A 13503-nucleotide genomic window follows, 5' to 3' on the forward strand; every position below is an offset into this window, starting at 1 on the left:
GAGAAAAAAGAAAAGAAGAGAAAAGAAAAGCTAGAGGTGGTTGGATTTTGACATGGTGTGCTGTTGTGCGCTTACATCTGCAGCAAAGAAACACAAGATCCCTGAAAACTCCAAAGGCGGGATTTTTAAAATTAACCTCGTGTCCATACCCAGTCATCAAACTCGACCGTAGAAATGGTACAGAGTAAGATTCAAGCACATCACACCGCGCATGCTAGTGATCAATTAATTATCTACCCTGTCTCCCCGGGTCAGATGCCAAGTAGCAAGCGAAGCCATCTGCTGCACTGCAACCCCACCTCCCACCGTCGGGGGTTTGACACCCTTACTTGCTTCTTGGCAACGAGAGAGAAAAAGAAAAAAATCAATATTTCCAACCACAAGGGCCCCAGCAGCGGCGCGGGTCAGACCGCAGCTGAACACGCCCGCATACCCACACCACGCGATTTGTTTCTTTTTATATCCCGTTCTATTGACGTTCCCCCGCCACTCCAACGCGACATTTCACCACCAGCCCCGCAGCCTCACACGGCCTAGAACACTGAACAAGGTTACCGAATCAGCTGTGCAGAAACGACAAGGTGGAAATGCCCGATGCAGAAGGAGGTTTATGGTTTTGGATTGTCTTGTCTCTGGTTAGGGGGCAGCCTTGATCCTCTAGCTGAAAACCAAAGATCCAGATCTGATGGAGGCCGACATCGGGACTAGAACTAGAACTAGAACCAGACAATCATCTCTGACAGCGCACGTCGGAGCTGCACAATGCGTTCTGGAACTAGAACTAGAATAGTTCCGCACCGAGACTACGTGTCGACGACCAGGCCAGGTTCGTATAAAACCCGTGTGTCGCCGTTGGACTCTTGCATTCTGCCGTCTTACCCGGCCGTTTACCTCTTTTTTTTGTCCGCTTTGTCGTGTAATATTTGTTCCAGCCATGCATCTCAGGTCAACCATACTCGCTGGCCTCGGCCTCCTGGTGTCGGCCACTGCCGGCGCACATCTGCCCCTTTCATCACGCTCCCACGGCAAGCCGCGATGCTTGGTAGAGGAGAACTTGCCCCAGAAGAGGGGCGGAAGACGTCTGCTGGACTACGTCCCCACTGCCGAGACCATTGTCGTCAAGACGTACGTGCACATAATCGCACGCGACAAGACGGTGGCCGGTGGATGGGTCACTGTAAGTCGACCGCGTGCTTTGGCATCCCTCAATGTTTTTTTTTTCTTTTTTCTTTCTTTTTGGAAAACCACCCAACCGAATTGTTAATCCCCCTTCCAGCAAGAGTCACTTGACGCGCAGATGCGCCTCCTCAACACCACCTACGCCGGCACGGGGTTCCAGTTCGACTGGATGCGCAACGAGACGACGCGCACGGTGAACACGGCGTGGACGCAGTTCCCCCCGGACTGGAACAGCTACTTCCCCGAGGTGTCGGCGTGGGAGGTGAACTGGAAGCGGCAGCTGCGCAAGGGCGGCGACGACCGCCGCGTGCTCAACCTCTACTTCAACGTGGGGCTGCCGGCGGCGGGCGTGGCGGTGCTCATCGACCAGCAGGGCGAGCTCGACGACTTTGGCATCTTTGACGGCGCCATCATCGACCCCAGCACCATGCCCGGCGGCCCGGACCCGCTCATCAACGAGGGCAAGACCGTCACCCACGAGGTCGGCCACTGGGTCGGCCTGTACCACACCTTCCAGGGCGGCTGCGCCGACATGGACCTCGTCCAGGACACCCCGCCCGCCCGCGCCCCGGCCGGAGGCTTTTCGTTTTGCGACCGCCCCTACAACACCTGCATCGACTCGCTGGGACCCAACGGGTCCGATGCCCCGGACCCGAACGACAACTTCATGAGCTACTCGACGGATCCGTGCATGGCCAGGTTCACGCCGGGGCAGATGTGAGTGCTTCTGATTCATTTTTTGTTTCTCCCCTACCACAGATACCGAGCAGCAGGGTTGACGTGTCTCTTAGTGCCCGCATGCACCAAATATGGGATACATATCGGGCTTAGAAGTGATGATTTGGGTAATGACGTGGACACGAAAATCTAAGTTGTGACAGACTCAAAGAGAGGGAGCGGCTAGGATTTGCCTTTTTATGGGCCAACTCGACGAACTAGTCTAGTGTTTATGCCGCCGGACTTGGCTGGGCTGGACCGCTGAATTTAATGATATCGACACCGAGGCGCAATTTACAAGGTCGCATTTGTATAACTATTTGGTACTTTAGCTATGACTCTATTCTTCTTCATGCTGCATCAAGACTATGGTCCCACATCAAAATAATTTCATTTCAAAACAAAGTCAACCCCCCCGAGGGCCCCTGCATTCAACACCGTCCTAATATACAACAGTTTGCGAGGCATTTTCAGTTTAATTCACTGGCATTTGGTTTCATGTGCTTTTTTGTTCTTCTTTGTTTCCTTCTTTTTCTTTTTGTTGAAACAAAAGTTGAACAGGCGGAGAAACTGACCTTGAATCGAGTCCTGGCAAACGATTTTGTACAAGTTATTGGAGTATGCCCCTCTTTGAAGGACCCCCCAGGTAAATATTTCGGGTTTCTTTTTTCCCGACCATTTTAATATGTTGGTTTATGAATGGAGTCATGTCAGACCCTCTGGAATAGCCTAATAACGCTGACGTTTGGAGACAGCAGTTTGCATGCAGATCAATGATTAGATGAAATTCTGTCGATGTCTTCCACGTGAAAAGGTTAACGAGTAAGGTGGACTGTCAAATTACTCGCGAATACAACCCAAAAGCATATATATAAACAGGGCACCACCGCCAACATGCCTTGGCTCAAATGGAGAACTTGTGTTTAATATATATATTGTACAATATCTTATCTGGCAACACATGATATTTTCTATCAACATTGTCGCTATGGGGAGCAAAAGTCAAGTTTACAAGCTGCGCCCTCTTGGGTGGGAAAATGACCCAGAAGAACACCGTATACCTCTGACCATTTTCGACTACGCCGTCCCCATGTCGTATCATGCGTGGGCAGTCTATTTCGAACTGGATCATCAAACCAGCCCCGCCAAGGTTGTCGATACCCTCAAGTCAGGCCTCGAGAGAACGCTTTCGCAATGCCGGCAACTCGTAGGCAGACTTGAAATCGACACTACAGGCGACGGGGATTATTCCTTTGTGAAGAGAAAGGGCGATACTGTCGACCTTATTGTCGACTACTGGGACAGCGGAGCCGTCCCATCCTTTGAAGAAATACGAAATGCTCACTATGCAAGCAGCGTACTTGGTGATGTTGGTCGTTTTGGGGCCCCGGGAATGGAAAGTGGCCATAAACCGGGTTGCCACCCTGAAAATGTGAGTAATGCAAAAGCCGTTTGATCATGAATTGGTTTTCTTTTTCTTTTTCTTTATCTTTTTCTTTTTCTTTTTGGGCTAACTTGCAGTCAAAAAGAAACCCACACTCTCCGCTTTCAAAGCAAACTTCATACCTGGAGGGTTGATATTTGTAATGAACAGCCTCCATTGTTGCCAGGACGTCATGGGCTGGTACTGGAGCGCCCACCAACTGGCCGGCAATTGCCTGGCTACCATCAACGGAACCGAACCTCCTCCTTGGGATCCTGCCACTATTACCGATGGCTATCGCTTCACGCCCAAGTTGCACACAGCCCAGACGCGGGCGGAAGAAGCGCAACAAGGCGCCACTGCGGGGTCGGTTTCACATTCGACCAAGCCGGCCTCGTCGTTGTTGTTTCACCTCTCACGAAGCAAAGCGGACGGCTTGAAGGGACTGGCCACGGCGTCTCGTACCGCTTCTTCAGATGCCTCATCGTTGTGGATCTCTACATACGACGCCTTTGTTGCCTGCATCTGGCGCACCTTGACCAAGCACCGCCGCGGCCTGTACCCCGTCCAAGACGACCACACCCTTCTGCTGACCGAAGCCATCAACCTCCGTTTCCACAACCGCTTGGTTCCGCCCGTGGCTGAAAAGTACCTGCGCAACCTTTTGTGGTCGGCCAAAACCAGCGACCACTCGAGCCGGTTGACCGTGGCACAGATCGCCGAGACGCAGCCGCTGGGTAACGTGGCCGCCCGGATCCGCCACCTCACCTCGAGCGCGACGCAGCCGGTCATCGAAGCCGGCCTGGCGCAGCTCGCCCGGCGCGACAGAACCAGCCGAGCCAGGAACATTGCCCAGCTCCCGCCCCTGACGACGGTGGTGACCGACTGGCGTCGGGCGAGCTTGGAGGGCTGCGATTTCGGGTTTGGCCGCCCGTCGGCTTTTCGCTTCCTGTCTCGGACCGCCTCCGCGTGCATGGTCATCGTCTTCCCGCCGCGTGTCGACGGTCCGCTGGGCGAGGACGAGGGGCCCGAGCTTGCCGTGTCTGTTGAGGATGAGCTCGTCGATGCGGTTCTGGACGATGCAGAGTTTAGTAGATACTTCGAGTTCAGGGGCTACGAAGTGAGGGGACAAGGGTTTGGTGCACGGGTGAATGTGTCTCTTGGAGGTGCAGTATAAGCTTTGTTGTCAATCCTGATTATCAATCCCTCAGCCTAGTTTATTGCCATCCTTTCTCAAGACTTCCTCTGTTGCTGGGTGCCAAACAAGACAGGCCATGGTTACGCGTCATGTTCTTGAACCCTTCCTCGTCAATATGCTCAACCTTGCCGTCTAGAAGGGCTTTGAATCCTCCGATCGGAGCCCCCCATTGTTCGGGGCTCGTGAGCCACCTTGTCAAGCTCTCGAGACTAGTGTAGGTGTTGGCAGCAAAATGTCAGCAGTGTGAACCTTGTAAGAAGAGAGAAGAAAACATGAGCTAGTTTTCGCCTGTTTTACCTTTTGGCAATACGAGCCTTTTGTTCCCCCTTCAACGCATCACCTATAAGATGCATAGCCACAACGTCGCTGTTTGTGCCTCCCAAGCCAAGCCGGCAAAGCAACCCGATGCGCCAGCGCGCCACGGCGGCCAGGATGCGCAATTTCGGGAACGGCTCCATGGCCCGGTCCATTTGCGCCTGGGCCCCGAAGCCCGGAACCCAGTTGAACTTGATGGTGGTGAAGATGCGCTGGATGGTGTTCTCGTCCACGCCGACGGCGCGTTCGAGCTCTGGCCAGGGCGCGAAAGCGTGCCTGGTCAGGTTGTCTTGGTCGTCCTGCACCCGGCGCAAAAAGCCGAGCACCGTCTCGGCCGGGCTGATGCGTACGAGATTTGTCACAAACTGTATGGTGGGGCCCGCGACCTCCTGGGCGTCGGCAAAGATGCCGGCCTGGTCCTTGGGCATGGGTGGCATAAAGGGCCACTTGGTGCGGCCGTCCTCGCAGCTGGCAAACAGGGCGTGGCTGTGGCCCGTGTGCCAGACGATGAGCAGTGCCAAGGCGCTTTTTAGTACCACGGGCGGCTGTATGTCTGGGTGTGATTTCCTCAGTGCGGCAATGTCTGGCGCTTTAAAGGTGTAATGCACGCCATCTGGATAGCTTTTCCCCGTTTGGTCCACTATCTCTTCGCGTGGCGGGAGGGGTGGCCAAAGGGCCTTGTCTAGATGGCTCTCGAGACCGTTTAGGTATCTTGCGTGCCAGTTGAGTGACTTGCGAGCATGAGGAGACGCGCGAAAGGAATAGTACGCGTCGGCCCAGAGCTTGTAATCCACGTGGGGTTGAAGTTGCTTGCCTGACAGAATGGTGTCCAAATCCTCCTGGAACATCCATATGCTACTTGCGTCCAGCACCGCGTGGCTCACTGGGATATGGTCTGGTAGTCAGGATGCTGTAGTAGTAGTAGTAGTAGTATCAGTTAACGCCGGGCTCGGCCCGGCTTGTTAGCCGGCCGTTAGCAACCTCCCGAGGGGTATCTCGGCGCGCGTTCTATCTTCTTTATTTACACAGGGGGAAAACAAGGAGGGCAGAGGCGGATCGTGCCTGACCGGGTTCGGGCCCGGTCCTGCTTAGGGGGTTAGTTCAATGACGCGACCCCGTGCCTAAGGTGCACGGAGGGTTCGTCTGACGGCTTGTGCCGTGAAGTGTGGGTGAAAAGGCAGTAAGTCTATTCCTCGTCTGAGTTCGAGTCGTTTACGATCGGTGTCCCTAGGCGTAAAGTGCGTTCGTGGCGCGCGGGGCGCTGGCGGGCCGCTCTGGGGCGGGCGCTGAAGTAGTTGGTGGCTATCGAAAACGCCTGAAAGCTTGTCGGTTGCCCGAGGCTTGTCTGGAAGAATTTGCGGCGTTGGGCGCGGTCTGGCGGCCTGACCGGCCGCTTGTTATTAAGCCACGGCCAGTTTCTCCACACCGCCCGCGAATAGCGGCAGTGCACCGGGTGCTTAGGGGAGGTCCGCTTCCAGCACCAGGCACACGAGGTGTTTGCATCCTGGTGGTTGAAACGGTTATGGTAGGCTTTGAAATCGCCGTGGCCGGTCCTCATGGCCAAATAATGGCCCAGTAGGGGTCTTGGCAAACGCAGTTCCTCGGGCTCCTTTCTCGGTGTGTATTGGAATTTCCATTCCCTATATGCGGGGGACCGTTTACAGAGTTCTTTACGCCACCAGTCCTTCTCTATATTCGAAAGAATGGCTCTGAGAACCGTGCCGGCACCGCTATACGTGGTTTGCTGAGCCCTCGGGTCTGGGTCCGGCGGTCCGGCGGAGCCGGCCTTGGCCAGCTCGTCAGCCCGGTCGTTTCCCGGGATTCCCTGGTGCCCAGGGCACTAACGGACCCGAACCTCGGTACCTTGTTTTCGGAGTAAATCGACAAGGTCATGGAACTCCAGAAAGGCCCATTGGGACGAACGCGGCGCGTCGCCTCTAAGACCCCAAATAACCGAGGTGCTGTCCACACAAATCCAGATCCGGGCGCCTGGTTGGGCCTTGGTTGCCGCCTGTAGCCCTTTTAGGGCGCCAATCGCCTCGGCGTCGAAAACGTGGCTTTCCGGCGTAATAAATGCGGAGCCTGCGGCAAATTCCAGGCCCGCCCTAAAAGCGGCCCATCCGTACCCTATCTGGACGCAATTGTTTTCGTGTTTTTCCGAACCATCCGTATATACCACGATATCGTCAGGTGATACCATGTCCAGCCATTCGATAAAGCGGCGGGCCGCTTCCTCTTTCGGGACTCCTCCGGTGGGGTCAGTGCGAGAATCCGGGGCATTGCGAGGTGCGCGCAACTCTAGTCTCCGGATCCCTTGCATTTCCTACAGTAAATTATAATCACAGGGTTGGACCAGACCCTCTAACGGACAGGCCAGCTAGAGCCCTCCTAGTCGCTGGATACCCAGCCTGCCACGTAAATACAAGGTTTGCACCTTAAGCCTACCGCATCCACAAAAAGGCCTCTTGGTAAACCGACGCGCGCATCCGTCCTCTCCGGCTAAAATAGCGTCTCTTCCGCCTAACATGCCGACGACATCATCTGCCCCGGTGTACGTCCCTAGTGCGAGTAGAAAGCTTCGAAAAGCCGGCGACACCCCGTACATGTCCATCCACAGCTTAGTCCCCCGTTGGTTCCTGGGCTAGCCCAGCGCCACAATGTGGACATGAATGCAATCGAGTTCTTCCCGTCCTCCAGACCCGGCGCAGATTCCCAGTGCGAGTGAGAAGCATGGGGCGCCTCAGTCACACTATTCCACCACGGCCCACCGTCCACGGGGTGTACCAAGGGTGCGAACCAAGGCCGTGCCCACGTTTCTTGCTTCCCGTTACCCAAAGCCGTCTCCAGCAATGGGCCGACCACGTCTTGCTGTCGGGACCCTTTGGAGACTGCCGCGCCGGCACAGTGCTTCCGGTCCACGTACAACTAACCAACCCCCGTAACGGCACTACCTCCTCGCTGCAGGCAATCCCAGAAGGTGTGAGGGGGTGAGAGGGTGCCCTGTCGATTCGAAGAACCGTCGGGTGGTTCTCAGCCTAATTTCCCTTTCTTTTAAACCGTATTGTCTAGCCTTCCGGGGAAGGACGCCTGCCTTTCCGGCTGGCAAAGTTTTTTGTGCCACGCTGGCTCGCATCGCGAGATTGGGCCTTGTCTTGTGCGCCTCTATGCGGGTGGCGCGCCGAGCCGCCGATCGGACTCTTCCTTCACCGCGATCAGTGGAAAACTCGTCAAAGGGGAGATCTGTCGATTATACATGGGTGTTGCGAGGAAAGGCGTTCCGTGTAGTAACGGTGCTTAGGGCGACAGGTTGAAGAGTTGTTCGTGTGTGCGCGCCTGTTAGGGCTACAGGCGGAAGTCCCGCGCAAACGTTAACAGCATGGTCCGTGCGCCCATACTGAAAATTTTGTGTACGGGAGAGAGTTGCAAACTGAGCAATTGGTTGCTGCAGCGACAGGCTGGCTTCTGGGAGGCCGACGGAGCGAGACCATATCCTGATCACGAGGCTCTGCTTGAATTTGATCTTGCTTCCCCGGGACCCACGTCGTTCCGGGACTCAGAATCCTCTTGCTGCCTCAAGAGCTTCTCGACCGCGTCTGCCACGGGCGGCTTCTTGATCTTGCCCGTAGTGGTTCGCGGCCAAGTGGCCAGGCCGAGTTCCTGGAGCGGGAGAATTTGGGTTGGTACAAACATGGGTCCCATCTTGGCGAGGACAGTGTCGTGGATTTCCTTTGCGACCAGCTTCAGCCTCTCGGCACTTGCCTCGATGACGGCAACAGGGACCTGGCCGGCGATGGGGTCGGGGGCTCCGACGATCTGAATGGCAAGCCGGGAGAGGTTGGGGTTCTCGGCAAGACGCGACTCGATGGCGGCCGGGGCGATGTTTTCCCCGCCTCGGATGATCATGTCTTTGGACCGCCCGATTATGTACAGCTGCCCGCCCTCGTCCACGAGACCCAGGTCACCCGTGACGAGCCACCGTTGTCCCTGCGGGTCCGTGTAGCAGAACTCGTCCTCGTCCGGCCGTTCCATGTACACGGTAGGGCCCGCAGTAGTGGATCTCACCGGGAGTCTCGATGGGCAGCGGCGGTCGGTCGGGCCCCGTGGCGCCGGGCGAGCAGACCTTGAGCGACGCGCCGCGGCTGCGCGGCCTGCCCACCGACAGCATCCCCTTGTCGTTGACCAGCTTGTACCAGTCTGTGCATCCGGCCGTGTTGGCCTCGGCGCCCTCGGTCATGCCGTAGACCGACGTGATCGACCGGACCCCCAGGACGGCGGAGCAGATCTCGAGGTCGGCCGGCGTGGGCGGGGCACCGCTCAGGTACAGTGAGCGCAGCAGGGACCCCCCCGCCCGGGCGGTCTGTTTGAGCCTCGGGCCGACGGCTTCGCCCAGGAGCCTGATCAGACTCGGCACCAGTGCCGCGTGCGTGCAGGCCTCGGTCAGCAGCACGTCCACGACTTGGGCCACGTTGAAGTAGAACCCCGGGTACACCACGCCGCCGCCGGAGCACATGGGCGATGTGACGGCCGACCGTCCCATGCCGTGGTTGTTTGGCATGAACGAGAGCCACAGGTCCCCCGGTGCGCGATCGCAGCCGGGCGAGTCGGCAAAGTCCTTCATCCCTAGCGACAGGGTGGGATGTTCCATCTTGATGGCCTTTGGGCGTGAGGTCGACCCGCTTGTGAAGAGTATCTCGTCATCGGTGGGTTGCAGACCCTGACCAACGCCGTTGGCAGCTGTTTTGGCCGACATGAGGCGCTCAAACGAGAGCTCATTTCTCTCGGGGGCTTGCGCTGCTGCTTGACCCGACACAAAGATCTTGGCGAACCCGGGAGTGCTCTTTAGGGGTTCCGATAGCAAAAGCTCTCGCTCAAAGACCATTATGATCGGCTTCCTACGGCATGTACCCTTTACGATGGTGGCGAGCTGATGCTCTACTTCGTCCTTGTTGGAAAGGCTGCGCGGGTTCAACGGGGCCATCACCAGCCCCATTCCGCGTGCCGCCCACCAGGTGAGGACAAACTCGGCACAGTTCGGCATAAAGGTCACCACAGCCGTGCCGGGCGGTGCACCCAGCAGCCCAAGACCGCCTCTGAGCCGCTCGACCCCGGAATTCAGGCTCCGGAACGTCCATCGTAGATACGGGAGGCGCTCTGACTCCCCCTCGCCTCCCTGCCCCTCGACCTCGGGAGTAGGCTCGCTTGGAATGCCGTAAAGGTCTGGCGCTTGGTGGGCGCACACTAGCGCTATGTTACCTGGCCAATTGGTGACGGATCGAGTAAACAGCTCGGCCGTGTAAAGGTGATCCCTGGGGCTCAGCTTAACTTATTGGCTGGCGTGTCGTCGCTACGAAGAAGGCTTGATGAGTTCATTGTTTCCTGAAGGGGTCTGTCCCCGTGGAATTTTGGCCTGAAATCAGCCAGGGATTTTATGACTGTATACTATGGTACTTCCGAGTTGATCCCGGAACCTTCGTGGATGCATAAACGGCTAGACGACGCAGCATGGTTGTACGATAGTACACGTTGATAACTTTTGCTATTAACCCATTCAACCAAACAAGTCAACACGCACTAAGGAGAATCAGTATGACTATTATTATTATAGCACATCTTTACGGGGATTAATCCTATTTTACTTTTTTTGACTGCAGTGCGATTTACCCTTTTCGCCATTGAGTGAGTTCTAAATAGTATTGAAATTGTACTAGATACATCGGTCGGGCCGAATTACTGATAGATAGACAGCCTTTCCTGATTGACTTTAACCGACTGGTCAAAAGGTCATACCCAAAGGTTGTACCACGGTACCTACCGCATAGTAAACTTTTTTTTTTTTTTTTTTTTTTTTGCAAAGAATATGCCCAAAATCGGGAATATCCACAAGGTTTACGGCGCTGTGCCAACTGTTCAGGCATGGGGACTTTTACCCCTACCACTACAGTACGAAGTAAGTTGTAGCCGTCCATGCAAGTACGGATGAACCCGGGAATGAATGTGTTGCAGGCAATATTTACCAAAGTCACTGGCATTAGTCATTGACGGGAGCTTCCGTTCTTGACGGTGTTTTTACATAGTAGTGCAACAGAATGCCCCGTAGGGGTGCGCTCGTAGGGGTGCGCTTGCTTTTGAACAGCCAAATAGCACGTTTCCAAGTACCGATCGTGTGCGGCCCGCCAGAGAATCCCTTCGGGGGGGGGGGGGGGGGGGGGGGGGGGGGTCATCTTCAATCTATCGGCCACGAGTAACCCCTTACCTTATTACGGATGTTCGGATGTAACATTTTTGCGCAATTTTGACAGTTGAACTTTAACTCTGCGACCCCACCATCTAATCTGGAGCTCTTCAAACCCACTACCTGATACAGTCAAATAGCCGTTAACTTTTCCTGACCGCTGTTTGTCTTGCCTTGTTTGGCATCTTCGTAGTGCTACTACTATATATAGTGCCAAGTGTAAAATTCCCTCCCTCTGGTCTGTCGTCCAATGGTATGGGCCTTGTGGGCGTTGCCAACTTTGGTAGTCGTTTCGAAGAAAAACAAAAACTAGACTAGAACTAAAACTAGGTTCTTGATGCTTGCGCGAACAGTAAAGTCGGTGAAGGCCCACGCATACAAGTACGGTCTCATGGGATGGTTCGTTTTTTCTTCTTTTTTCTCCCTTGTTCGACTGGTCCCGTCGTAAATTGACAGTTCATGGTGCAGTCAACTAGGGTAGCCAGTAATACAAAATGCAACTGTGAACCCTGTATGACGGCCCGTGATGGGATGCAAATCATGCCATCCTACTTCAACCTTGCCTGGATAACGCTGTCACCCCTGACGCTAAAGTACGGTGTGATCTTATCAACCTTGAGTCCGGCCGCATCCAACAGCCCACGCCAGTCGTTCTCCGTACGCTCCGCACCGGCGAGGTGGGTCAGCATCTCCACGTCCAACTGAGTACCCCGCCAAGGAGGGTTCATCTCGGGAAGGACGACTTCGTCCAGCAACATGACGGAGTCTTTATCCATTGATGGGGTTACGCTCGCCAGAATCTCGAGGCTCTTTGCGTCGGACCAGTCATGCAAAATATTGCGCAGGTAATAGACACGGGCACCTTGAAAAAAAAGAAAAAGGCAATTGAAAAAAGAACAAGCGTCAGCTCCTGCCCGCGGATACTTGACCAAAGCGAGTGCCGGTGAAAGGACTTACCCTTGAGTGGCGTCGCGCCCGTGAAGAAGTCATGCCCCTGCAGTTCGATGGTCTTGAGCTCGGGTCGAACATCCTTCTTGACCAAGTCTACAATATGGGGCTGATCCTGCAGGACGACGCGACCGGGGACGTTGCTGTAGCGCTCCCGCACGGCGGTGGTTACGTAACCCCTCGACCCGCTGACGTCGACGAAGAGAAGGGTATCTTTGTGGGAGCTTTCAAAGAACCCGCCGAGGTCCACCGAATCGAGAAAGCTCGGGTCTCCGTCCCGCGCGTGCTCCATCCAGCCCAGGAAGTCTTGGTAGCGTTCGGGTCTTTCTTTTCCCCAGGTCCAAGGGTCGAGCTTGGTGTTGTGGGCCATCTGGAAGGGGGTGTCGTTGATGTCGGTAATCAGCTTGTAGCCGTGTCTTTCAAAAAATGGCGGAATCGCCAAGAAGACGGGGGCTTTGAAGTTGAAGCTGGCGGTGTTGAATGAAGCGTTAGTACTCGTTTTGCGTTTCTTTTTTTCTTTTTCTTTTTGCCCACACTTTGCTCAAGTCCGAGAGCCTCAGCCTGGCAAAACACATACCCGTGAGTAATTGCTGTGCGCCCCTGAGCCGAGGCAAGAGCCTCAGTAACGTTATTGGCGGTGTACTTGTCCACTTCCACCTGGGTGATGGTTCCCATGGACCCCCAGTAACGGAGAATCCGTTTCATCATGGCCGGCTCGACTCCAGTCTTGGCAGCAAGCTCTGCGTGAGATAGGGGCTGGTTGTCCCGCTTGGCCTGGGCCAGGATTTCAAAGATCTTCTTATCGACGCCTACCTTGGCCATCGCAAGCTGTAGGGGCTGTGATAAATAACAGAAATTTTGATCAGCTTTGGAGAAAAAAAGTTCAAAATAGGCCAGACGTGAGCCTTATACTGGGCTGCAAACACGTACCGTCTGCCTGACCCTGTTGACGGTGTCTCCCTGGCTCTCCAAGGCTAGACTCAGCTTTGCTGCCGCAGCTTGTAGAGAGTGGCGCTTTTCATCATCGCTACGAAGTCCGGCGAGGGCATCGGCACTGCTCAATGCGCTGAGTATTTCTTTTGTGAGTGTCTCTGCGGCCATCTTATCTTTAAACATGCAATAATGCCAGAGGGTAGAGCTCAGATTGGCCGTGCTTATGATGAGTCTGCTTTATAATAACCGGTCCGAGATTCTGAACTGCTCGCAGAATAAATGAGAGTCGGATTAGCCAGGTGCAATCATCCCCTCGGGCCTTACACCTTGCTCATGAGGGGTCTATCTGCAAGCACCACCACGTCAATTGGGGGTGGGGGTGGTTGTATGTTAAGGCAACCTTGGGGGAGTGCATCTCAACTTCTGTCTGGCGATCGATTGCATCCGAGTCATAAATGCTCCTGGGTCAAGTTTACTGCGTTATCGAAGCTTTCGTGTGAAAGTAAAACAAATGAAGCTGCTTAAGACCCTGGCGACCTCCTATGCAAATCAGGGTTT

At 55.1% G+C, this 13503-nt stretch overlaps 6 protein-coding genes across 6 annotated transcripts; 3 read left to right on the forward strand and 3 right to left on the reverse strand.

Annotated features, from left to right (window-relative positions):
• Window positions 1-352: 352 nt before the first annotated feature.
• MGG_03817 (metalloprotease 1) lies at window positions 353-2296 on the forward strand. Its single transcript, XM_003720028.1, has 3 exons — window positions 353-1177; window positions 1277-1896; window positions 1971-2296. The coding sequence occupies exons 1-3, from the start codon at window positions 935-937 to the stop codon at window positions 2008-2010; spliced, it is 903 nt and encodes a 300-aa protein (XP_003720076.1). The 5' UTR covers window positions 353-934; the 3' UTR covers window positions 2011-2296.
• Window positions 2297-2884: 588 nt separating this feature from the next.
• On the forward strand, window positions 2885-4496 carry MGG_03816 (uncharacterized protein; the record flags this gene model as incomplete). The annotated part of the gene is made up of 2 exons (XM_003720029.1): window positions 2885-3328; window positions 3507-4496. The coding sequence occupies 2 exons, from the start codon at window positions 2885-2887 to the stop codon at window positions 4494-4496; spliced, it is 1434 nt and encodes a 477-aa protein (XP_003720077.1).
• A 314-nt stretch (window positions 4497-4810) lies between these two features.
• On the reverse strand, window positions 4811-5707 carry MGG_14944 (uncharacterized protein; the record flags this gene model as incomplete). Its single annotated transcript, XM_003720030.1, has 1 exon — window positions 4811-5707. The coding sequence occupies exon 1, from the start codon at window positions 5678-5680 to the stop codon at window positions 4811-4813; it is 870 nt and encodes a 289-aa protein (XP_003720078.1). The 5' UTR covers window positions 5681-5707.
• A 1650-nt stretch (window positions 5708-7357) lies between these two features.
• On the forward strand, window positions 7358-10482 carry MGG_17746 (uncharacterized protein; the record flags this gene model as incomplete). The annotated part of the gene is made up of 3 exons (XM_003720031.1): window positions 7358-7453; window positions 7530-7809; window positions 7902-10482. 3 exons carry the CDS (start codon window positions 7358-7360, stop codon window positions 8141-8143), a joined length of 618 nt encoding a protein of 205 aa, XP_003720079.1. The 3' UTR covers window positions 8144-10482.
• On the reverse strand, window positions 8299-10505 carry MGG_17747 (uncharacterized protein; the record flags this gene model as incomplete). Its single annotated transcript, XM_003720032.1, has 3 exons — window positions 8299-8816; window positions 8866-10149; window positions 10494-10505. The coding sequence occupies 3 exons, from the start codon at window positions 10503-10505 to the stop codon at window positions 8328-8330; spliced, it is 1785 nt and encodes a 594-aa protein (XP_003720080.1). The 3' UTR covers window positions 8299-8327.
• Window positions 10506-11612: 1107 nt separating this feature from the next.
• On the reverse strand, window positions 11613-13113 carry MGG_03813 (uncharacterized protein; the record flags this gene model as incomplete). The annotated part of the gene is made up of 4 exons (XM_003720033.1): window positions 11613-11926; window positions 12022-12479; window positions 12590-12849; window positions 12943-13113. The coding sequence occupies 4 exons, from the start codon at window positions 13111-13113 to the stop codon at window positions 11613-11615; spliced, it is 1203 nt and encodes a 400-aa protein (XP_003720081.1).
• Between the last annotated feature and the right edge of the window lie 390 nt (window positions 13114-13503).

Source organism: Pyricularia oryzae, chromosome 6 (genome assembly GCF_000002495.2).
Source record: "Pyricularia oryzae 70-15 chromosome 6, whole genome shotgun sequence".
Classification (NCBI taxonomy): Eukaryota; Fungi; Ascomycota; class Sordariomycetes; order Magnaporthales; family Pyriculariaceae; genus Pyricularia; species Pyricularia oryzae.